Here is a 24,872-nt window from a genome sequence, read left to right as displayed (position 1 = left end):
GAGCAGGAAATCAGTTGAAGCACAATAAAACACAAATATGTAACTGGAAATATATATTTGTTGCCACCTATGGTTCCCATTACCATAATATCTGAGTGCTTGATTGTACTATTAAGATATTAAAATTCCACACATTTCCTTTTTATGTACTAGAAATAAGAAAATATGCTTACCAACATTAATATTATCCTTAAATGCTGTCTTGTGAAGCAGAAATATTAAGTGATGACTAAATTTTTCATCAGTGCTGGAATCTAAGTTCAAGACATCTTCAACTGAACATTTAACTCCATAAAGTTCTTCCAGCTTTTTACTAAAAAGCTGGAAAATAAAAAAAAAGTAGGCTATTTTTTGTTTTTTGAATAACTAGAAGGTACCCATAGATTGTGACAGAAGGGCAGATTTTATGTCTTCCTTCATTTCAAAGATATTTTTGGTTTTGAACATACAGTTTTTCTAGACTATGAAGTTTCAAGACTTATTAAAGTCTAACCAAAATAAACACATATTTTACCTTATAAACTGAATAAGTGTATAATTATGGTACCAGTAGTAGACTGTTGAAATTTCCAGTTTCTCACCTAAAAGCCTAATATACCACCTCATCTATACATTTTTCTGTTACACTGCTTCCAAAGTACAGTTTACAACTCCAGTGAAAACCAACATTGAAGACTCTACAATCCAAACCTATGACAACTTAGGGCTAGTCTACACTGGCAACGCTAAAGCGCTGCAGCGACAGCACTTTAACGTGCCTTGTGTGGTCGTGGCACAGCGCTGGGAAAGAGCTCCCCCAGCACTCTAAAAAACCCACCTCAATGAGGGGCGTAGCTATCAGCGCTGGGAGCTGTGCTGTTTACACTGGTGCTTTACAGTGCTGCAACTTGCTGCGCTCAGGGGGCTGTTTTTTCACACTCCTGAGCGAGAAAGTTACAGCTCTGTTAATTGCCAGTGTAGACAAGCCCTTGTCACATTATATCTAGGGCCAGAGTTATGACCTTAAATCCAACGAGTCCAAAAGCTTCAGATCTTGGTACCTCAGAGCCCTCCTTTTGGATCCAACAATCTTCTTCTTTGATTTTGAGGATCCCTTATATTTCACAACTGACTCTCATGCTCCCAAAGGAGGTGGATCCTCTGAGGACTCCTCCAAGAGAAAAGCCCTCTTTCAGTCTGTGGCTTCTTTCCTTCCCAGCGAGAGGCATGCACAAGGCTCTTGGGATGAATGCTCTTAAACCTTCGTACTTATCTGAGACAGGATATTGTACTAGAGAAGGAGATGTATTTCTGAAAGCTCGTTTTATTCTCTTTGTCCACCACATTGGAGATATGTTGGGCCAGGACATTAAGCCCAACCAAATCCATATGAAAACAACATTTGTGCTAATTAGTAAAACCAATAACTAACAAGGAGTGACTCTATATAACAATCAGAAAAGGCCTAAGCTTAATAAAAACCACATTGGGGAAAAAAGGGACTTGAACCAACCAGGAAAAGAAGAACTGAGGGAAAAATAGAGGGTGAAGTCTTTTGTTAGAGCCCAGGAGCATGCCTATATACTCCCTAACAATTTTACTGCTTTCTTTGGTTCTATGGCTCTTGTATCGGGGCACATAATCCACCAATAAGACTCTACAGAGGCAATATCATGAAACATAAATTACAAAATGTCACAGGCCTCTGGTGAACATGCTGTCATACCAACCACTATTTGCCTCTTGTTCCTCTAAAGCGGGAAAACCAGAAAAACTTCGCTTTAACTAGCAATATCTAAACACGCTTTTTTAATTTTCTCTAAAAACGTGTAATCAATTTTCATTTTTTTATGATAACTTCAGCTATAGAATAACTATAAGGAAAATTTGTTCACTTTATTCTCTCTTTGATCCTCATTAAGGCCAATAACAAGACAGACAGACCTACAATATGTTATATTCTAATTATTGTTCATTTTACCTCAATTAACTTTGCAATCATCTTCTTGCCATCAGCTCCAGGATTCACTGATTTATAGAACTCCAAATCAAAATACAGTTTGCAAACAGCTTTTTCAGGAATAACTTCATAGCAATGCATGAGACTTGTTTTTTGTTCTTTGCTAAACAGAAAGTAGTTAAAAATCATCACCCAGGTTTATGAACAATAATTTAAAAAAATAAAAAAGATTTTTATTCCTCTTTTAGTGAAACATTTGTTGAAATGTTTTAAAGACTAGCTCTACTATGTTCTGAACAACTTAAAGTATGAATTTTGTGACTAACTAAAGAAACACCAAAATATACATGTGGCCTAAAATTTAGATTTTGTAAAAAATAAATTCCTACAAACACCTAAGACCAACAAATATGTTTTCATGAATAAAAATAACTAATGGAAATTTTAAACAATAAAGCCACTAGTGCTGAGAACCTTAAAGCAAAATATACACAAAAGTGAAACCAACTTCTTTGAATTTTGATATCCAAACTGAGAGAAATGCAAAATACAAAGAGCTTAAATACAAAAATTGGATTTTTAGAATTCTGTCACTTAATAATCAGATGCACTATGGTTAAAACATTTTAGAATTTTTTTTTTAAGTTGACTGTAGACCTTTACTAGACATTTCAGTATCAGAACTCAATCATGTGATATGTTTCCGGTTAAATGACTGTTAAGAATTATATATAAAATGGTTCATGGAGATGTAATTATTTTATCTGCTGATGCACCAGAATGATGATGATTGTTCACTATGGATACCAATTCTCTTCAATGGTCAAGCACTGTAGCACATTTAAGGGGATCAGTGTCAGGGAGCCAGTTATGGTGCCCTGCTTTCTGAAAGCTTGTCTATACCAGACCCAGCCCTGATGAAAAGCAGCTAAGAGATACTTTTTTCAAAATACTCACTTGTAATAAAACCAAAGCTCTGTATATGTTGTCACAAGATAATACCTTTGTCCATCTTCTGTGTTCATTTCCAAAGCAAATACATGAACATCCTTTTTAAATTAAAAGAAAGAGTTAACTGTTCCTTTTTCAGATCACTAATCAAAATCTTTTGCTTGAAATTAATTTCTCAGATCAAAGGTTAGTAATTATTTTCTAATTAGTAACAACCTATCAAAGGATGGTTTAGGTTTTAAAGAAAAAAAGCCTAAGTACCTTTTATTGCTAATTAAGAGCCAGCTTCTTATTTAAATTACTCCGTAACTCTTAGCAGCTCACTGAAGTCAATAAAGCTATTATGGATTTGCATTGATGTAACTGAGATCTGAATCAAACCCTCAAGTGGTATTTGCCTAATAAAATCTTATTTTGATCAGCAGCATGGTAACATCAATGGGAAGAGAAACAGTGTACAGAGAAGTTTCAGAGTAGCAGCCGTATTAGTCTGTATTCGCAAAAAGAAAAGGAGTACGTGTGGCACCTTAGAGACTACAGCTCACGAAAGCTTATGCTCAAATAAATTTGTTAGTCTCTAGTGTACAGAGAAGAGGATTCCCACTGAAGAGAGAAGCAACACATGGCCTAAATCAAACAAAATTATGTCCAAACCATCCTTCTGATTATATACTATATGTAAAACCAGAGGTGACCCTACAGAGAAAAAGAGAGAGAAGTCACCTACTACAGGACAGGCCCAACAAAGAAAACAACAGAACAACAGAACGCCACTAGCCATCACCTTCAGCCTCCAACTAAAACCTCTCCAACGCATCATCAAGGATCTACAACCTATCCTGAAGGACGAGCCATCGCTCTCTCAGATCTTGGGAGACAGACCAGTCCTTGCTTACAGACAGCCCCCCAATCTGAAGCAAATACTCACCAGCAACCACACATCACACAACAGAACCACTAACCCAGGAACCTATCCTTGCAACAAAGCCCGTTGCCAACTCTGTCCACATATCTATTCAGGGGATACCATCATAGGGCCTAATCACATCAGCCACACTATCAGTCGTTCACCTGCGCATCTACCAATGTGATATGCCATCATGTGCCAGCAATGCCCTCTGCCATGTACATTGGCCAAACTGGACAGTCTCTACGTAAAAAATGAATGGACACAAATCAGACGTCAAGAATTATAACATTCAAAAACCAGTTGGAGAACACTTCAATCTCTCTGGTCACTCGATCACAGACCTAAGAGTGGCTATACTTCAACAAAAAAGCTTCAAAACAGACTCCAACGAGAGACTGCTGAATTGGAATTAATTTGCAAACTGGATACAATTAACTTAGGCTTGAATAGAGACTGGGAATGGATGAGTCATTACACAAAGTAAAACTATTTCCCCATGGTATTTCTCCCTCCCACCCCACCCCCCACTGTTCCTCTGATATTCTTGTTAACTGCTGGAATTAGCCTACCTGCTTGTCACCATGAAAGGTTTTCCTCCTTCCCCCCCCTGCTGTTGGTGATGGCTTATCTTAAGTGATCACTCTCCTTACAGTGTGTATGATAAACCCATTGTTTCATGTTCTGTGTGTGTGTGTGTATATAAATCTCTCCTCTGTTTTTTCCACCAAATGCATCCGATGAAGTGAGCTGTAGCTCACGAAAGCTTATGCTCTAATAAATTTGTTAGTCTCTAAGGTGCCACAAGTACTCCTTTTCTTTTTGCGAATACAGACTAACACGGCTGCTACTCTGAAACCTATGACATTTGAAGAGTTGGTAACACCTGTCTCAAAATATTTTACTTTGCACACTGTCATATGCATTGTTCCCCCGTATAGTGAGTCAGACCCTGATCCTGCAGTGAGCTCTACACGGGCAGACCCCTGCACCAAGCTGCATTTAAGTCAATGGGGCTTCTCAGAGAATCAGTCTGCATGGAAGTAACCACAGGATAGGGTCGCTAGTCAGTTCTGGTGGGTTTGATATGTGGTAAGAGCGGAAAGGAAAAATGTCTTAAAATAAGAAAATATGATTGTAAAGACAACAAAAACTGGGGGATTGAGGAAGAGATGTAATGCCAGAAAGTACTTGTGGCAAACTTGCCATGCCAATTGTGGCATAGCACAAGCTGTGCCTCAGTTTCCTCTCCCCTACACATACACACTGTCCTGTGGCCTCCTAACCATCAGAGTGATTTGGCTCTGCAGAGGTACACCTGTGCTGAGGACTGCTGCTCCTTCTCCCCTGTTCGCTCAATCCCCCTCAATCCTCAATCAGTCCATAGGCTGGAACACTTCTCCCTAACTAATGGTTTCTGGCAGGCTCCAGCTCACCAGGAACCCATCTCAGCCAGGCTTTCGGCTTGCCTTTGGAGAACCCTGTCTGGTTCTCCCCTACCCCATCCACTTTCTTTTCAGCTGCTTCCCAGGAAGAGGGCACTTCCCACCTGGTCTTTCCTGGCACTTTATGGATATAAACCCTGTTCTCCTCCAACTGGGCTTTATTTTTAGGCTGTGCCTACCCTGCCACTTTCAGCGCTAAAACGTCTGTTGTTCAGGGGTGTGAAAAAACACCTCCCTGAGCGACAAAAGTTTTAGCACTGAAAAGCGCCAGTATAGACAGCACTTTAAAGCTACCACGGCTCATTCGGGGTGGGGTTGTTGTTTTTTTTAATTGCTGGGAGAGTTCTCCCCTGGCGATAAAGCGTGTCCACACTGCCCATGTCACAGCGCTGCTGCGGCCATGCTGTAACATGGGTAATGTAGACATACCCTTAGTTAGTCCTGAACCATGCCCCGGTGCACCCCATCACATTGCCTACCCTCAAGACTACATTCTGCCTGGTGCCAGAAGGGACTGCCAACTGGCTGTCAACTGAGCTCTTCTCGATGACCTGTGCCTGCTGAGAGGTGGGGTGGCAGAGTGAGAACAGCCATCCTCAACTGCTTCAGTTACTGAGCATGCTCAGTATAAGCCAAGCAGCAAATCTGGGCAGGGAAGGGAGGGACGTGACCTTGCATGCCCCCCCACGTGTAGTCTCTGCTTAACATCTTCCAGGAGCTCTATCTGGAATTCCCACTCCCTTTTCGCCTTCTCTAGATTTGCCTTTTCCTCCTCCATGGTCTGCTTTGCTGCCATCAGCTTTTCCTGAAACCTTAATCAGAGTAGCAGCCGTGTTAGTCTGTATTCACAAAAAGAAAAGGAGTACTTGTGGCACCTTAGAGACTAACAAATTTATTTGAGCATAAGCTTTCGTGAGCTACAGCTCACTTCATTGGATGCATTCACTGGAAAATACAGTGGGGAGATTTATACACACACAGAGAACATGAAACAATGGATTTTATCATGCACACTTTAAGGAGAGTGATCACTTAAGATGAGCTATTACCAGCAAGAAGGGGGGTGGGGAAGGAAGAAAACCTTTTGTGGTGATAATCAAGGTGGACCATTTCCAGCAGTTGACAAGAACATCTGAGGAACAGTGGGGGTGGGGGTGGGGGAAATAACATGGGGAAATAGTTTTACTTTGTGTAATGACCCATCCACTCCCAGTCTCTATTCAAGCCTAAGTTAATTGTATGCAGTTTGCAAATTAATTCCAATTCAGCAGTCTCTCGTTGGAGTCTGTTTTTGAATTTTTTTTTGTTGAAGAATAGCCACAGTCAGGTCTGTAATCGAGTGACCGGAGAGATTGAAGTGTTCTCCGACTGGTTTTTGAATGTTACAATTCTTGATGTCTGATTTGTGTCCATTTATTCTTTTATGTAGAGACTGTCCAGTTTGACCAATGTACATGGCAGAGGAGCATTGCTGGCACATGATGGCATATATCACATTGGTAGATGCGCAGGTGAATGAGCCTCTGATAGTGTGGCTGATGTGATTAGGCCCTATGATGGTGTCCCCTGAATAGATATGTGGACAGAGTTGACAACGGGCTTTGTTGCAAGGATAGGTTCCTGGGTTAGTGGTTCTGTTGTGTGGTGTGTGGTTGCTGGTGAGTATTTGATTCAGGTTGGGGGGCTGTCTGTAAGGACTGGCCTTTCTCCCAAGATCTGTGAACGTGATGGGTTGTCCTTCAGGATAGGTTGTAGATCCTTGATGATGCGTTGGAGAGGTTTTAGTTGGGGGCTGAAGGTGATGCCTAGTGGCGTTCTGTTATTTTCTATGTTGGGCCTGTCCTATAGTAGGTGACGTCTGGGTACTCTTCTGGCTCCGTCAATCTGTTTCTTCATTTCAGCAGGTGGGTATTGTAGTTGTAAGAATGCTTGATAGAAATCTTGTAGGTGTTTGTCTCTGTCTGAGGGATTGGAGCAAATGCGGTTGTATCGTACAGCTTGGCTGTAGACAATGGATCGTGTGGTGTGATCTGGGTGAAAGCTGGAGGCATGTAGGTAGGAATAGCGGTCAGTAGGTTTCCAGTATAGGGTGGTGTTTATGTGACCATCGCTTATTAGCCTTTTTGTATCAGTCACCACTTCCTCCATTTCTGTTCCCTTCAATATACCTGTTGCCAGGGCCTCTGGCCTTTTCAGCTGACTTTTCACCCTACCCAGTCAGCTGAAGGGGGTTGGTTGGCATCTGAACTTCCTCAATCTGCTGCCACGCCACTATCTTCAAAACCCCTTTGCTTCTACAAGGGGGTTGGTTTGTGTCCCCAGAGTACATTGTTCCGGCACAACTTTAGGCCCTTTATTCGTGTAATTCCTTGCCACCAGACATGTAGCTAGCTCCGGCCTGAACTCTTGGCTCTGTTGCTTTTGTGCTCCAATTCTGCCTTGGTCCAGACCAAGTCCTGCTCTAACTTTGCCGCTTTCATTATAATTCTATGCTGGGAGGCATTTACTTCTGCCGAGTCCTGTTTATCTTCCTGTAATTGTTTCTCTAGACTATGAGGATTTCTCAGAATTTCCTCTCTAGTTCTCTCAGCAGTCTCCAGGCAATCTAACAAGTCTCTCCAATCATCATCAGTGTGCTCAGAAGAGCTGAGCACCCCTGATCATTAGTCTGGGTAAGTCTCTCCTTAACTGGCGTGGGTTTTGCCACATCAAGGCCAGGAAACCTGGTCAGCGTCTGCCCAGGACCACAGAAGTTTCCTCATCACTCTGACTCTCACTTGGCCACCCTGACCGTGTACCTCCAATTCCACCACCACCATTGGGTATATTCGGATCTCTCTGTGTATACAAGATGCATCTGCCAGTCCATCTTACCAGATACAAGTCCACTTCTGCAATAAGAGTCTGCCTACAGCCTGAGACAACCAGACCTTTCATCACTTGTTTCTGCAGCTTGTCAGACACCACATATGGTAGGGTTCAACCCTGCCTTGAAGAGCCTCCCAAACCAGGTTATAATGCCCCACTCCAACATGGGACACTTTTTTTCATATGCCCTGGTCAGCCACATCTAAAACATATGACCAGGTTCCCCCAGCTACCTCCTGGAGTGCTTCCACTGGGCTAGGGAAGTGACTGTGGAATTAATAACTCATTTTGGCCCTGAAACTTAGAACCACCCAGGACTCTTCCTCCCCATGTTTCCCCAAAACTCTCTGGTGTCTGGGGTTTTACTTCTTCCAGCCTTCCTCAGGATGATGATCTTTGCTTTGGCCCACTACTCAGCTTGCTCGGTATCATCCACCTCTGTTCTTTCCACTTCAGTACCAGTGTAAACTGGCCAAAACTGCCAGACCTAACTTTGGGCCCCTGCTTATAGAATTTGCAGCAATTTTTCTAAGACAATGTGATCCATAATTCTCTCTACAGAACTAGCTTCTGGACAGTCAGTGCCATGTCAGGTCTTGGAGCTGCTGAGCCACCACCCTAGGCCATGCTTCCTGAGGAAATGGTTCCATTCTAATGCAGTGACGATAGGCTTCAGGTATCATCCAGCTTCTCCACAGGATATGATTTTGACTGCTCTTTGGCGGGGACCCTGTGTGCTACATGAGCTTCCCTGAACTGAAACAGGGCCATCTGGGCCACACAGGATGATTCTGCCTATCCTGATGTCCTAGCCACCTATTCAAAAGTACACAAAAAAGCTTCTGATCCCAGCTTTGCCAATCCTAGGACTGGACTGCTGGGGTCTTCTTACCCAGAAGCCGATCAACTGCCTGAGGTCCATTTTTCCAGGCACTGCAGGAAACGCTTTTACTGCAGCTGCCGGATGTCCTTGCAGGAGGACAACCTGAGTATGATCCTGCTGCGCTGCTAATAGGCTGACTACTTCCTCTATTTTGTAGCTTCTCTTTTATTCCTCCTTTTTCAGAGGGGTACTCTGCAGATCCTAAACAAGCCCCCACATGTGTCAACCTTGCCAAGCCTAACATGCCCCCTTGTGGCCAGACATAGCATTGTGGCAGCTGTACCTCTGTTTCCCTAAAACACTCCTTTGGCTTACTCTGGCAGCAGAAGTGACCTGGCCTTCTGACCAGACCACTTTACAGCGATCAGAGTCCTTTATCAAAAGTCCAACAAGTAAATGTATTCAAAGAAAATCTTCAGCCCAGCTGGGCTCAGCAGGCAGGTGGCTGCTACTCTGAAATCTGTTGTTCCTGATGCTCCTTGTCCTCCTCCCTGGTTCAATCAATCCCCCAATCTAGGGGCTGCACATTCCTTCCCTTATTCAGGGTTTCTGGTGGGCTTCAGCCCATCAGGGCCCCTGTTCAGGAGGCTTCCCGCCTCCTAGAGAAGCCTTTCTCCTGTCTCGACCTTCTTTTCAGGTTTCTTCCCAGAGAGATGACACTTCCCACTTTCTCTCCTCCCCAGCTGACTTCACCCAGCTCTTTATGGAGACAAACTCTCCTCTTCCACCCCCTCCTCCCCGCCCGGTTGGGCTTTATTTCTAATTAGTCTTAACTCGCCCTCCAGGTGCACCCAAGCTGGTTAACCTGTGTGGGGTAAACACCCCATCACACCACTCCTACTTTTTTTTTTAATTGAGTTTTATTATCAAGCTGATGCTGTCCCTTTAATGACAGTTTATATGTTTGACAAGTTTACTGACTCAAACTGATGTTAATACAATTGTTTAGGTACAGTAATATGTTTCAATACCAGAAAAAGGTGAGTTTCATTAAAGGAGTACATTTATGAAACATTTGAATAAAACAGACCAGTGACTAAGGGTATGTCTATACTGGCAAGTTTCTGCACCTCAAGTTATACCACTTTTATTAAAACACTGGAATTAAACTGCTGTTGCGTATCCACACTGTGCTCCTTGTGACGCTGGAGCGCATCTACATTAGCAGCTCTTGCAACGGAAAAGACGTCAGTGCATTGTGGTAGCTATTCCACTGTGCAACTGGCTGCAGGATGCTTTGGGATGATACCCCGTGGGGCAGGCACAGCGTTACATGATGCAGGTTTCCCAATCCCATTGTTCCATTGGCATCCTACGACACTGCAAGCTGCTTTTCAACTGAAGGGGAAGGAGAGTGTGTGAATGGAGAGGGGGAGAGAGACAGTGTGTTTTGTGGGACAGAGAATTTGTCAGCATGCTGTCTTACAAGTTCAGACAGCGGCAGGAAGCAACCAGTCCTGAGGCAGGGGAAGGGGGAAACCCTGACATCAGCCCTCGACTCCCATCCTAGGCTCTCTGCACAGCAATCTCTCTCTCTCTCTCTCTCTCTCACACACACACACACACACACATACACACACACCCCCCTCTGTGTTTAACAGCAGGAACATTCCACATTAATGATTTGCTTTGTGTTCTGGAGCAGATCAGCACCGCATGCAAGGGCTGTCAGAAACCGTGCTTTGAAAGGGGAGGGGCGCATGTCTCCAGGGCAGCAGAGTTCAAAACAATGAGCAGAGTGGTCACTTGAGGCATTATGGGACAGTTCTGGAGGCCAATTACAGCAAAGAAAGTAATCAACTCTCTACAATGGAAATAGAGCGCTGGAGCCTCTGCACAAATAACCTTACGACTCTCATCAAGGTGGGATTTTTGCAGCGCTGTAACTGCGGAGTTTCAGCACAAAGTGGCTTGGCAGCGTGTACATGTCTGCAGTTTGAGCACAAAAAGCTGCTTTACTGCGCAGAAACTTGCCAGTGTAGACAAGCCCTAACTGAAATAGATAAATTTATGATCTCTCATATAAAACAGTAATTTATTTTTAAGACACTTAGAAGAACTGTGATGGAGCAGTGCACCACTTAAGACTGGAGAGTGACCTTCACTGAAACCATATATAAAGCTGCCAGGGGAAAAAGAGACAAGAAAAACCCAGTTGTGGTATGCATAACACAGAGCTGGTTCTTTCCTTCCAAGCACCCAAGAGACCAAGCAATCTGACTTCAGAGCAGTAATTTTTATGTATTTGTTTTTAAACACACCATTCTGGGTTTCCTCTGGACCCAGAAGAAGCCAACAGCACTTCCGGGAAGATGTCATTTTGAATCATTTGAGGGCTGCTATTTATATCACCGCAGACTACCATGTGACTGGGTCATCATTGTAGCTTCCCAGTTAAATGAATGGGAAACTCCCAAATTCTATTTGTTGGTTTAGTATTTTTTGTTCCAATTTGTTGTCTGTGTTTTCATGGACACTCAGGATTAGTGTGGCCCTTACTTACTCCTCTGTAGGGAAAACTGAAGTGGAAAATTGTTTTTCATAATTGACAATTTTTAAAAGGAAAAAGTATTAGAAAAAAATGCAGCATGTAAAGGTGAAGAGGACTGACTGGCTGAAATCATGGGTGTGGTGGAGCCCGGGGCCTACATTAGACCTTGTCTAGATGAGAAAATTGGAACAGTTTAACTAAATCAGTGTGAAGCTAATTAAATTGCTTTAGCTAAACAGTTTAATCAGTTTCTAAACTGATTTGGTTACAATTTTCTCATCTAGACAAGGTCTTAGGGCTTGTCTACACTGGCACTTTACAGAGCTACAACTTTCTCACTCAGGGGTGTGAAAAAACACCCCCTCCCCAACAAGCGCTGCAAGTTTCAGCACTGTGCCAGTGCCAGCGTAGACAGTGCACCAGCGCTGGGAGCCATGCCCCCAGGGTTGGTAGCTACTCCCCTCATGGAGGTGTTTTTTTTTAATAGCACTGGGACAGCTCCCTCCCAGCGCTATGCCATGACTACACAAGCCACGTTAAAGCGCTGCCACGGCAGCGCTGTAACGTTGCTAGTGGAGACATGCCCCTAGACTTCAGATCAAGCCAGGACTTCTCATGCAATAAAACTGGGTGGGTGGAGATTTTCATGTAATTGCCATTTGTATTTTTGACACTCTCTCCCTTGGTCTTTAGAAGGACAGATATAAATATTACCTGAATTTTGTTACCTTGACTTTCTAAGTCAAAGTAATTCACCTAATATGGTACTTCAATATAAAATCCCTATTTTTAAATATAGTGAACTTTGGCTTCTTTCTGCCTTTCTTTCCCTTGCTGATTTTAAACTAGTTAATGAGCTACAATTTCTTACTTACAACCGCCATGTGGCAAGGATACCTGTTTGAATCACAACATTCCTTATCCCCTCTTCCCCAGACCTGTTAGGGCTCCTCAAGAGCCTACATGTGCCCTCATGCCTCCTACCACAACATAGCATCATTTCTTTGTCTAAGGTGAGGAGATGACTGTTTTGCTCTATGGAGCAACAAGAATTGGGCACATAGTGTTGCAAATTCTTTCAACACCACTGGGTTCTTTTACTGGGTATTGTTGACAGGCATTAAACGTTAGTGTAACAGACAGAAATAGGTCAGACCTGCAGAGTTCTTGGGATAGCTGAAATGGCAGAAGGAAACTGCACATTCCACAGTTCTTTTTAAAAACAGGCAATTAAGTTGCAGAATATGAAATGTAGGTAATTACAAATAAATAACTAGCTCGTCCTTTCAAAAACACTTATACCTTAGGCTGAGGGTTCATTTCAGGTGATCTGGTTCTTCTCTTTCACTTCTTGGTGCCTGAGCGGTTGCCTGTCTCTTGTGGGATATATTTTTGCCTTTCTTTTCATTCATCTCTACCTCTTTTGTATCTTAACTTCTCTGTTTTTCCTATTCCTTCGTCATTCTCTGTCCTCTTCTCTCTCCTTCCTTCCTACTTGATTTTTACCCCTTTCCCATTCTTCTGCTACTTCTTGCCATTTTGGCTCTTTCCCTCCCTACATCATTTGCCAGACCTCCCTTGTCACATCCCACCACTTTGGTCTTTCTTCCCCACAAGCACTTTTACTATTACATTAACAACACATCTAGAGTATTATGTTAGAACTAGCACTAATTATATCTAATAACACAGTCTAATGTTGGAACTACTGCGTATTACAACTTATGTATCATGTTGACTTGTAAGGGAAAAAAATTGCCTGATATATCAGGACTGCACAACAAAAGAAGCCCGAAGTGAACTTTGTAGGTTAACAGAACTTTACAAATCAAGTTTCTAAATAGTGAAGACACCCTTCTAACAATTTAATATCTTACCTCCTTACAGGTTTTTGCATAGTTAAAAGCTTGAGCTTGTCGATGAAACAGATTCCAAACAGAGCATGGTTGCCATGGTTTGGACAGCTGTGGCCTGTAAACAGGGCAAAGTGGCTTTCTTTTATATCGAGATGCTAGTTCATCAACATTCTTCAATCTTTCTTCCCATTTTCTCTTCATTTGTCCTAAAGCAGTCAGGAAATGAACCCGTAGTACTACATTAAAATAACTAAATCAAAAGCATTTTGCACGTGCTTCAATTTCTCATTTACCTGTGGGTGATCTGCGTATTTGAGCATACTGTGAAAGTCCCGTTAATACTAAGTTCCCTGTGCTGGTTTGAGAATATATGAGCACATCAATTGTATCAAGAATCAAGTTATAAATGGATAGGCCTATTTTATTATCCAACAACAGAAACAATTTAGAATAGGGGAAAATCTCAGGGTAACAAATGATATTTTGTTTATAGAATAGTATATAATAATGCTTATATTTTCAAAATAACGTACAAATTTATATTAATTCATTCTCACACCATCCGGTGGAGGTAGATAAATATCATACCTATTTTATAGATGAGGAAATCAACCAAGAGAAGTTAAATGACTTATCTGGGCCCACACAGCAAGTCAGTACCTGAGTGAGGATTAGATCTCAGTGGCTTCTAGCTCCCAGCCCTATGCCCACAAGGCCCCATTGCCACTCAACTAGATAAAGCAAGACAATTCAAAACCAAGGGGCATCCTCAGCCTATGACCCATAACCGCAATGCTTTCAACTGCTTAATAATCTCAATACATGTTACCTTAATTTACTTATTCAATTATCTCTGTTTTCACTGTCAGAATTTTCAGGACTTTGAAATAGTTAACTTATCAGTACTCAGAAAAGACATTTTGCCCAGCAGTGCTCACTATCACTCAACCTTCGGACTTCTAATCACATAAAGTACGCACATGGTAGGAACTCTGAAAATCAATGCACAGTCAAAAAACTGCATTAAATTTAACATTAGCATCACTACAGACAAGTTCCAATTTAATAATTTTTGTTCAGGGAAATTCCTTCCCCGTCAAAATTCTTACAGATGGATCAGAGTTAAGATTCTTGGGAAGCAGGGAGGGAGGGAATTGGGGAAGATGTTATTACAGAGGTTGTTCTATTTAACCTACAAAACCAATTAACCAGTACCACTATTCTGTTCCCCACCCCTTTTTGGACTATCCCTCACTGACCCCTCCCACCTGAGTCTGACTCACAGCAATTTCTCAATGGCAACAGCTGTAGAATGAAACTGACTACTCATAGTAGAGAGACAAGGTGGGTGAGGCAATATCTTTTATTGGATCAACTTCTGTTGGTGAGAGAGACAAGCTTTTGAGCTAAACAGAGCTCTTCTTCAGGTCTGGGAATGGAACTTTATGCATCACAGCAAAATACAAGGTGCAACAGATTGTTTAGCATGAATAGTTAGCACATATTATAAAGGAACATTCAGGATAAGGTGGCTTGTTAACACCTCTGTTAAAAAGAGAGGGTTAGTGGGTTACAGACTGTTGTGCAGGTTTCCCTTTCCTATCAACCTCAAAGAAAACCTGCACAACAGGTTTTACTCCTTCTCATAACACAAGAACTAGGGGTCACTAAATGAAATAGTCAGCAGGTTTAAAACAAACAAAAGGAAGTATTTCTTCAAACAATGCACAGTCAACCTGTGGAACTCTTTGCCAGAGGATGTTGTAAAGATCAAGACTATAACAGGGTTCAAAAAAGAACTAGATAAATTCATGGAGGATAGGTCCATCAATGGCTATTAGCCAGGATGGGCAGGAATGGCGTCCCTAGCCTCTGTTTGCCAGAAGCTGAGAATGGGCGACAGGGGATGGAGCACTTGATGATTACCTGTTCTGTTCGTTCCCTCTGAAGCATCTGGCATTGGCCACTGTTGGAAGACAGGATAATGGGCTAGATGGACCTTTGGTCTGACCTAGTATGGCCATTCTTATGTAACACTTTCAAAAGATGAGCCTGGAAACTTAAATTCATTACATTCATTAATTCTGCTAGACACCAAAAATCGTGGACTGAACAGAGACACTGGATTTATGGCTTATTACAACAATCTGTAACCCACTAACCCCCTCTTTGTCTTATGACTGCAGTGGTGTTAACAGGCTACTCTACCTTGAATATCCCTTACAATATGTACTAATTACTTATGCTAAACAAACTGTTCCACCCCCTTGTATTTTGCTGTGATGCTTGGAGTTTCTTTCCTAGACCTGAAGAAGACCTCTGTTTGACTCAAAAGCTTGTCTCTCTCACCAACAGAAGTTGGTCTAATAAAAGATATTATCTCACCCACCTCATCTCTCTAATATCCTGGGACCGACATACAACTACACTGCATATACTCATAGTACTATAATCAATCATGTTAATTCTACTCATCCAGCAGGCATCACTAGAGAGAGTCACACAGTATAATATATATATAGTGGGGGGAGGGATAGCTCAGTGGTTTGAACAATGGCTTGCTAAACCCAGGGTTGTGAGTTCAATCCTTGAGGGGGCCATTTAGGGATCTGGGGCAAAAATTGGGGATTGGTCCTGCTTTGAGCAGCGGGTTGGACTAGATGATCTCCTGAGGTCCCTTCCAACCCTGATATTCTATGATTAGTATACCTCATCCATCCAGTGGCCAAGCATGTTGCTTCCATAATGCTCCCAGACCATGTTCGCCTGCTGAGTGAGGTAATTATCAAGATCCCAAATTAATAGGTACTGCCCATAGACCACCAGGGCAGCCCACTTCTTTCAACAAGTTATCAGTTTCCTCCTGCTCCCACTAGCCTCCTCAAGAAAGTACTTCCTCCACTTAACCCTTGTTCAGCAACAGTAGCAAGAAATGCAGCTAACAAGTAAAACTATTTCCCCATGTTTATTTTCCTCCCATACTGTTACTCACACCTTGTCAGCTGTTGGAAATGGGCCATCCTGATTATCACTACAAAAGCTTTTTTTCTCCTGCTGATAATAGCTCACCTTAATTGATTACTCTCCTTATAGTGTGTATGGCAACACCCATTTTTTCATGTTCTAGTCTCTAAAGTGCCACAAGTACAACTAATCCTAATCAGTTTCATTTTGATGTTGCTGGTACTGCTGTGGATGCACTGCATGCAGAAGTACAATTAGGATTCTCCTTGTTGGCATTCTCCCACAAGAAAGTGTTTTAAGAAGGGAAGAAGACTGTGGAATTCCCACAATCCCACGCTCAATTTAACTTCCTGGTTAGCTCAGAAAATGACTTTTCAAAAACACACGCACACCGTAGATTTCTGAATATGCATAGAAACAGTTGCTTCTCAATTTCATCTGAAATCTCTCTCTTTTTTCCTGACCAGTTGCTCTTTCAAGAAGATCTCAGACTGCGAGAATCCTAAATCTTTTGCCAGCCAAATAAATAGCTGCAGTCTCCTCTTGGTGCATGATAATTTATTTTTTAGAATCTGCAGATTTACATGCTTCCTGTTAAACTTTTTGCTTTTACTGGGAAACTCCCACTCCATTTTTATCAGATCTTCCAATGCAGAAATGGGGGGACAGACAGAGGAGACGGGGGGACGGACTTTATTTCCGTCTTGGATCAGGATTAGAAATATTTCTCAGACATGATTTTAATTTCTTATTGTTTCAATTCATCTTTTAAGTATGCTCTTACTCATAACATGAAGATATTCAGTTGGAAGAAGTATCTCCTGAGAATTCATGTCACTTTCCTCTGACAAGGAGTCAGAAAATGAATCTAAGCACAGTGGAGTCTTGATATTTTTGCATAGTATAGTCTTAAATTTTCTTTATTTTAGAATTAATGGAACAAAATGGACTAAAGCACTTAGAAATGGAGATTACTGCCACAGAACAAGAGAAGACAGTAAACTCTGTTTGTATCATTATCGCATATGGAATTAGATCTTTGTAACTGGTTCAATAGTTACTTGCGAGTTTTTCATCATTCCCAAATAAAAGTACATCTGAACTCTTTTTAAACAGTTTTTTAAAAGCAGTTCAGGCTAATATGTTTAAAAAACAACTTCCCTGGCCTGTGTGGACCAGGAATAATAGTTTGATGGTAGAAAACATAGGTTGAAAAATGGTCATGCATGGTCCACAGTGACCAAGCAACCCATGTTTGAAACGGATTCAAATGTTTTTTTCTCCCCTTAATAGAATGCTCTATATTTGCTTCCTCCTCCAGTGCTAAATTTCATAACCTGATGGAAAGGAAAGAAAGGAAGTACTTTTTAAAAAACACATTGTAAATTACTGGAAATATTCTCACTTACCCCAGGCAATCCCTCTGAGCAACAGAGCCTACAACTCCTACAGGAGCAACATATTCTACGGAAAATCCTGGTTTCCAAAAGGAAACCTAAGGTCCTATTCAACATCCACCGACAACTGGGCCATTTCTAGACAGGGGAGTTCCACCTAGTTCAAAAAACCCAAATACATGCAAATTATCTACTACTTACAGTTGCACTGGCTATGACAATGATAATTGGGTTTTTGGCTTTTTCCCTAACTAACATTAATAAACCTGATGAAGAAGAAAAACTCTGTGCTGTGATGCATTTTAAATTATACCAGAAAAACCCATGAATTATACAAGTTATTAAACTTCTCTGGCTGAGGCATATCAGAATGACATCCCTAGCTTGCAACAAAGCCAGGATATTCTGTAGAAACAAGGGTAAGCTCTTCATAATTGAGGGCCTGATTCTGAAAATCCTCACACATGAAGGTAGTCCTACTGAAATCAAGATGTTTACATTCAAGAGTAAGTTTTACTCACGTGGGCAAAGATTTACCCACATGGATCGTTTTGCCAACTCTTGAGATACTTCAAGTTTTTCTTAAAACCTCAGCTCCTGGAGTCACGAGAATCTCAGCTTTCATTTTTTTAAAATAGATGTTTAGACCTTATAGTTGCAGAGAAAGAATGGAAAACATCAACCCTAATAGCTCAAAAACCAGAAGGCAAATAAAACTCCCTTTATTTAATCTCATGATTTTAAAGCCAATCCTCATGATTTTTGGGGGCCTGCCTCAAGATTTTTGAACACTTTTTAGGGTTGGCAATACTGATATTAGCAGGAACTCAGATTGTAAACACCTATGGATAGGAACTCAGTCTTCTCATTTATCTGCTATGCACACCTTTGGCATTATGAAAAATATAATTATTCCTGATTTGTTCCATTGACATCTCTAGATCTGCTTCCAGTTCACAACCCAATTGTGGAGATTAGTAGATGATTGCTAGAGAAAACCAATTGCCTGCCCTTCTAGCTAAATGAAGAGTGGCAAATGTTTACCTTGTGCTCATATTTGGACAGAACAGTTTCCGGAAGGAAGGAAAGATTCTAGGAATTCAGATGCAGTAGTAGAGAACTCATATCTTAAAGCCACAAAGTACAAAGTAGTTTGATAATTTGATCTATTATGAAAGCTCAGAACTTTCTTTTTTTTTTAAATCAGTCACTTAACTTGATCAATTAATGGAAAGTTGGGGAAAACCACAGCTAAGGGCTTGTCTACATATAAGATGCTGCAACAAGGCAGGTGCACCACCGTAAGGCTTCAGGTGGACACTACCTACTAGACATATGTACTCCACCTCCCCGAGAGGCAGTAGCTAAATTGATGGGAGAATTCTCTCATCAACCTAGCACTGCCTATACTCAGGGTTAGGTAAGTTTAACTGCGTCGCCCATGGGGTGTGGATTTTTCACATCCCAGAGCAACATAGTGATACTGACCTAATTTCCTAGTGTAGACCATGCCTAATTAACTGAGTTTGGAATTCACCATAAACTCTAAACTGCTTGTTACTTTGAAGTAGGCACTTGATAAAGATAATGTGTAGATAATGTGGTTTCCAGTAGACAGAAGGGACTAAATTTAATCTCTCACACTTGTTGCTGAGTCACGCTACAAAGTATAAGTTTTTAGCCGGAAACAACCTGCCAGTTTTCAGGCTCAGTACATCTAAACAGTATGAGATAAAACACATCATGAAGTGAAAACCCCCCACTACTATATTTGGACATATACATATTTACTTAAATTTATAGAAACCAGCCCAGGTGCTCGTCTCACACTCCAGATACCCCTAACAATTATTTAAGATCATAATCAATACAAACAGAGAGGAAAGTAGCAATCCCACAAAATATAACAATAACTAAATAAACCGAAAATAAAGAAGTACTCCGGCCTCTTAAAACATCACTTCTCAAGCAACACACATTATAAAAAAAATTTTTTCTCAGTGCTGAACACAGTTTGACCTAGTCTACATTTATGGCTAAATTTTATCTTAATTAATTAGGTCCTGTCTGAACTACATAAATTATCACTTTTAGTTTAGAGAGACAAGGTGGATGAGGTAATCTTTTATTGGACCAACTTCTGGTGGTGAGAAAGCTCTTCACATAAGCATTTAACATGTTTCAAGGGACCATTCATTATAAAGTGGCCCATTATCACCCATCCAGTCACAGGGAGAAAAGGAAGGGTGAGGGAAAGAGAGAGAGAGGGTGTGTGTGGAGTGAGTTACAGATTGTTGTAATAAGCCATAAATCCAGTGTCTCTATTCGGTCCATGATTTTTTGTGTCTTGAATGGCCCCTTGAAATGCGTTAACTATTTATCCCAAGTTTCAGAGTAGCAACTGTGTTAGTCTGTATTCGTAAAAAGAAAAGGAGTACTTGTGGCACCGTAGAGACTAACAAATTTATTTGAGCATAAGTTTTCATGAGCTACAGCTCACTTCATCGGATGTAGTGAGCTGTAGCTCACGAAAGCTTATGCTCAAATAAATTTGTTAGTCTCTAAGGTGCCACAAGTACTCCTTTTCTTTTTATTTATCCCAAACAATTTGTTCACCTTGTATTTAGCAATGACACTGAGACCTAGTCTACACTAGAACTGCTACAGTGGCACAGCTGTACAGATGGAGCTGTGCCACTGTAGCACTGCTAATGCAGACGCTCTATTCTGATGGGAGATTTCTCCCCCATGAGAATAATTACTCCACCTCCCTGAGTGGCAGTAGCTAAATTGGTGGGGGAGACACTTCTACTGACGTAGCACTGTCCACACTGGTGCTTAGATCAGTGCAACTTACATCACTCAGAGGGATGTCTTTCCCGTGCCCTTGAACGACTTAAGTTATATCAAAGTAAGCGCTAGTGTGTACCATCCCTATGCTACACACTACAGCCTATGTCAGCATAATTTATGTTGCTCGGGGTGTGAATAAACCACCTCCCTGAGTGACATAAGTTACACCAACATAGGCATTTACATGCACAGCGCTGTTGGCATAAGAGCTTCTTCCACTACATAACTTCTGTCATTAACAGAGATGATTTTTTTATGCCAATATAGAACATCTTCACCAGAAGTGCAGCAGTGGCGCAGCTGCACTAATAAGCTGTGCTGCTGCAGCTCTGTATGTATAGACATGGCCTACGAGTTAATTGCCGAGACCTGAAAAAGAACTCTGTGTAAGCTTGAAAGCCTATCCTCTCACCAACAGTAGCTGGTCCAATAAAGATATTACCTCACCCACCTTGTTTCTCTAACATCCTGGGACCAACACAGCTACAACACCACTGCATATATGTTTAGTTTAAATATTTATAAAACATGACTGTTGCCAAATCATGTTGTAAAATGCTCAGGAATTATGTTTAGCTTATGCAATCTTATTTACACTAACAAACTAAGGACCTGTAATTTACCAGGAGTGCAATGCTGGTGATAGCAACAGCAGTATTGCCAGCTCCATACATAAAATCATGAAACTGTCTTAAAAACTACGATTTTATATATATATATATATATATATATATATATATAATGGATTTTTTTTATTTGCCCTCTAGTTTTTAAGCCTTTAGGATACATTTGGGTCATACTTTCAGGTTGTGTCTGCAACCCTGAGAACCAGAAACTTGCCTTTTATTTTAATGAAAGCTGAAATTCTCACATAATCCCATGACTCCAGGAGCTGGGACTTTAAGGAAAACACCAAATATCATAAGACTAGCTATAAAATCCCAAGAGCTGGCTTCAAGCTGTCACAGAGACAAGGCTCAGACATTACCATGGTTATTTATCCCAAACTCGTGAGCCCTGTCTACATTATGGCATCCACCATCAGAGAATTTCAGCTATGAGATTTACTAGCACAGATATAGCCAAAGAGGCTGCTGGGAAAAAAAAATATATGATAGGAAATTAACCTGTTGCTGAAAACAGTTCTTAGCAATGTACAGCTGAGCCTCATCTACACTGGAGAATTGTGTGCTTAAAGTGTTAGTACTGGACCATGTGTAGCTGCCATGTTAGAGCTCACTATCTGTATCTTACCATCAACCCTATTTCACTTAGATTTATCCCCACATTTTACAAATGCAGTTGTATAGTAAAGAGGGACAAACACATTGCCACCACGGAAATTATTTCATAGCTCCCAGCAGGACTGATACGTGCAGTGGATTGTGGAGGGCGTCACTGGTTCACTGCATGAGGCAACAGAGGGAGGACTAACTGTACTGTGCTGGGGTAGTGTTGTAAAATTTGTACCCAACACAATTTGCTACTGGTAGCACATACTGACATACAACATGCCCTCTCACAATTTGCTAACCATCACCCTTTCTCTATTTCCTTGTCAGAGTAGCTGTCTCCCTGCTCTAATTTGCTGTTCTCCTTCTCTTTCTCCATTCACTTGTCCAGAGTAGCAAACTCTGACAGAGGGTGATCTCCTGTCAGCATTTGCTACTCACCTTTCCTCATCCTCTAGACCGGGATGAGGAAACTATGGCCCACGATCTGGCCCGCCAGCCGTTTTAAGCTGGCCCTCGAGCTCCCGCTGGGGAGCAGAGTCTGGGGCTTGACTCACTCCAGCATTCCAACCAAGGAGCAGGGTTGCGGCCACTCCACACCGCTCCTGGAAGTAGCAGCATGGCCCCACTCTGGCTCCTATGTGTAGGGGCAGCCAGGCATGCTGCCAGGCATGCAGCCCCCGCCCCATATGCCACCCCTGAGACTCCCATTGGCTGGGAACTGTGGCCAATGGGAGCTACCTGAGAAGGCACCTGGGGACAGGGCAGCACGCAGAGCCACCTGGCTGTGGCTCTGCGTAGGAGCCAAAGTGGGGACATGGCTGCTGTTTCTGGGAACCACTTAGGGTAAGCGCTGCCCAGACCCTGCACCCCAAGCCCCTCCCCACGCCCCAACCTCGATACCTCTCCTGCCCTCTAAACTCCTTATCCCCAGCCCCACCCCAGAGCCTGCACCCCTTCCCACACCCCAACCCCCTGCCCTGATTCCACTCCCACCTTCCAAACCCTTCAGTCCCAGCCCAGAGCACCCTCCTACACCCCAAACTCCTCATCCCCAACCCCATCCCAGAACCCTCACCCAATTCTCCCACCCCAGCCAGGAGCCCCTGGAACTCCTCATTTCTGGCCCCACCCTGAAGCCCACACTTCCAACCAGAGCCCTCACCCACTCCCACACCCCAAACCCAATTTTGGGAGCATTCATGGACCGCCATATAATTTCTATTCCCAGATGTGACCCTCAGGCCCAAAAGTTTGCCCACCCCTGCTCTAGACCAGTGATTCTCAAACTGTGGGTTGCAACCCCATTTTAATGAGGTCACCAGGGCTGGGTTAGACTTGCCGGGGCCAAAGCCTAAACCCAAACCCCACCACCCAGGTCCAAAGGCCCAGGGCTCAGGTTTTAGGCTTCATATAGAATTAATATGTAGACGTTACCCCTACATAAACTGATAGTTTTAGCGGTGGGGCTTGGACATGCTCAGGCTTCGGTCCCCCCTCCTGGGGTCATGCAGTAATTTTTGTTGTCAGAAGGGGCTCACGGTGCAATGAAGATTGAGAATCCCTGTTCTACACCTGATGCCAGTTTTGAATTCAGTTTGACTAAACTCTGTCCCTCAATGCTCACAATAGCTACTGGGAATGGTGCAGTAGCAGTGTTGCCATTGTAAGAAGACATGAGGCAAGTCTACAAGACTGTGCCATTGTTTGTGTTGTGTTCCAGATTTGAATCCCAAATCAAATGTATTTAATTCACATTTATCCACATGCTCGCCAACTGCCATTAATGGTGTTCAGTGTCACTGTATTAAATAGTTGAGGAATTAGGAGCAGGTTGGTGGATCTGTCACTGTGATATGAGGAGAGGTACACGTGTACAGGGAATGGATCACTTGAAGATTACCTGTTCTGTTCATTCCCTCTGGGACACTTGGCACTGGCTAGTGGCAGAAGACAGGATACTGGGCTAGATGGACCTTTGGTCTGACCCAGTATGGCCGTTCTTATCAATTAGCCTACAGAACTCAGTACTGGACGCGTATGTCAATAAAGATGCACAAGGTTCTCTTCTTGCCATGGGGACTATCAGCAGGCTGGTGACATAGAGAACAGTGGTTTCCAGAACTTTGTGAGGGGCAAGCGAAGGCCACGTCTCACAAGGAACCCTGGGGGAAGGAAGAAGGGGTAGTGACATTTTGCAAATCAGGGGTGGTTTGTATGGAGTAGGCTTAGTTTTCGAGCGTAAGTCAGCTGTAGGTAGCTTCTGTTTGCTACATACAGCTGACTTAAATCCGAATTTCACTAGTGCAAAAATAAACGGAGTGAAACTACATTTACAGTGGATTACAGGAAACAAAGTATTACTGAGGCACTCAGCGCACCAGCTAAAAGAAATGTGTGAGCCGCTCTGAAGTATGAAGCAGACGTTACCCCTGCATACACTATGGGGAATTCTTTTAGCACCAAGAACAGGTATGAGGCGTGTGAAGCGTTTTCGGACGGTGGGTGTGAAATAGTTCACTGACTCAAGTCTCCCCTACAGCTCGAGAGAGCAATTCAGCTTAAAAACCAACCAACCAACCATTGCTGAACCTGTTTTGGCCACCACCACAGCCCCGCTCACTCAGCTTGGGGTCACTTTTAGCGCCTTCCCGGCCCAGTCTGGCCGCACGTCTCTCCCCCTTTCTTAGCCGCACCTCCTGCCCCCGGGCTCGGGTTTTGGCGGCCTTTCTCCTTCCTCTCCCTATCGCCGCCGCCGGGCACGCTAGCCCCCGGCGCAAACGCTGCCCCTCCCTCTCCTCGTTCACAGCGCGGACACAGCCCTGCCGCCGTGGGGGGGGCGCCCGGGGGACACCTCGGGAGGGGCGTGCCGGTCAGAGCGCTACCGAACGGGGCCCACCCCGCCAGGGGCAGGCCGAGGGGTCGGCGGTAACGCCGGCCTGCGTGTCCGGAGCTGCCCCTCCCTACTCGGCGCACACTCACCTGGAGAGGGGGGGGGGAGACAAACAGGCCCGCCCGCGCTCAGAGCCCGCCTGGCCGCGTTTGAACCGGCCTGCGCCCGCCCCCTCCCCCTGCAGGGCGGGACC

At 43.0% G+C, this 24,872-nt stretch overlaps 1 protein-coding gene across 4 annotated transcripts in view; it reads right to left on the bottom strand.

Moving 5' to 3' along the window:
* Nucleotides 1-24,862, bottom strand: part of PRIMPOL (primase and DNA directed polymerase) — a 40,753-nt gene extending 15,891 nt beyond the window's left edge. For 2 of the 4 annotated variants that reach the window (XM_043513588.1, XM_043513589.1), the window contains exons 1-6: nt 24,780-24,851; nt 14,241-14,335; nt 13,362-13,546; nt 2,897-2,988; nt 1,961-2,102; nt 174-321 (exon numbers count right to left, since the gene is read on the bottom strand). In XM_043513588.1, the coding sequence (XP_043369523.1) occupies nt 174-321; nt 1,961-2,102; nt 2,897-2,988; nt 13,362-13,546; nt 14,241-14,259 (586 nt within the window). In that variant the 5' untranslated portion in view covers nt 14,260-14,335; nt 24,780-24,851. Of the gene's footprint in view, nt 1-173; nt 322-1,960; nt 2,103-2,896; nt 2,989-13,361; nt 13,547-14,240; nt 14,336-24,768 lie in introns of those variants that run through there. The other 2 variants (XM_038398199.2, XM_038398200.2) reach the window with 2 other exon arrangements.
* Between the last annotated feature and the right edge of the window lie 10 nt (nt 24,863-24,872).

The sequence above is a fragment of the Dermochelys coriacea genome, chromosome 4 (assembly GCF_009764565.3).
Source record: "Dermochelys coriacea isolate rDerCor1 chromosome 4, rDerCor1.pri.v4, whole genome shotgun sequence".
NCBI lineage: Eukaryota > Metazoa > Chordata > Testudines > Dermochelyidae > Dermochelys > Dermochelys coriacea.
Note: the sequence above shows the minus strand (reverse complement) of the source record. Positions and strands in the feature narration are given on the sequence as shown.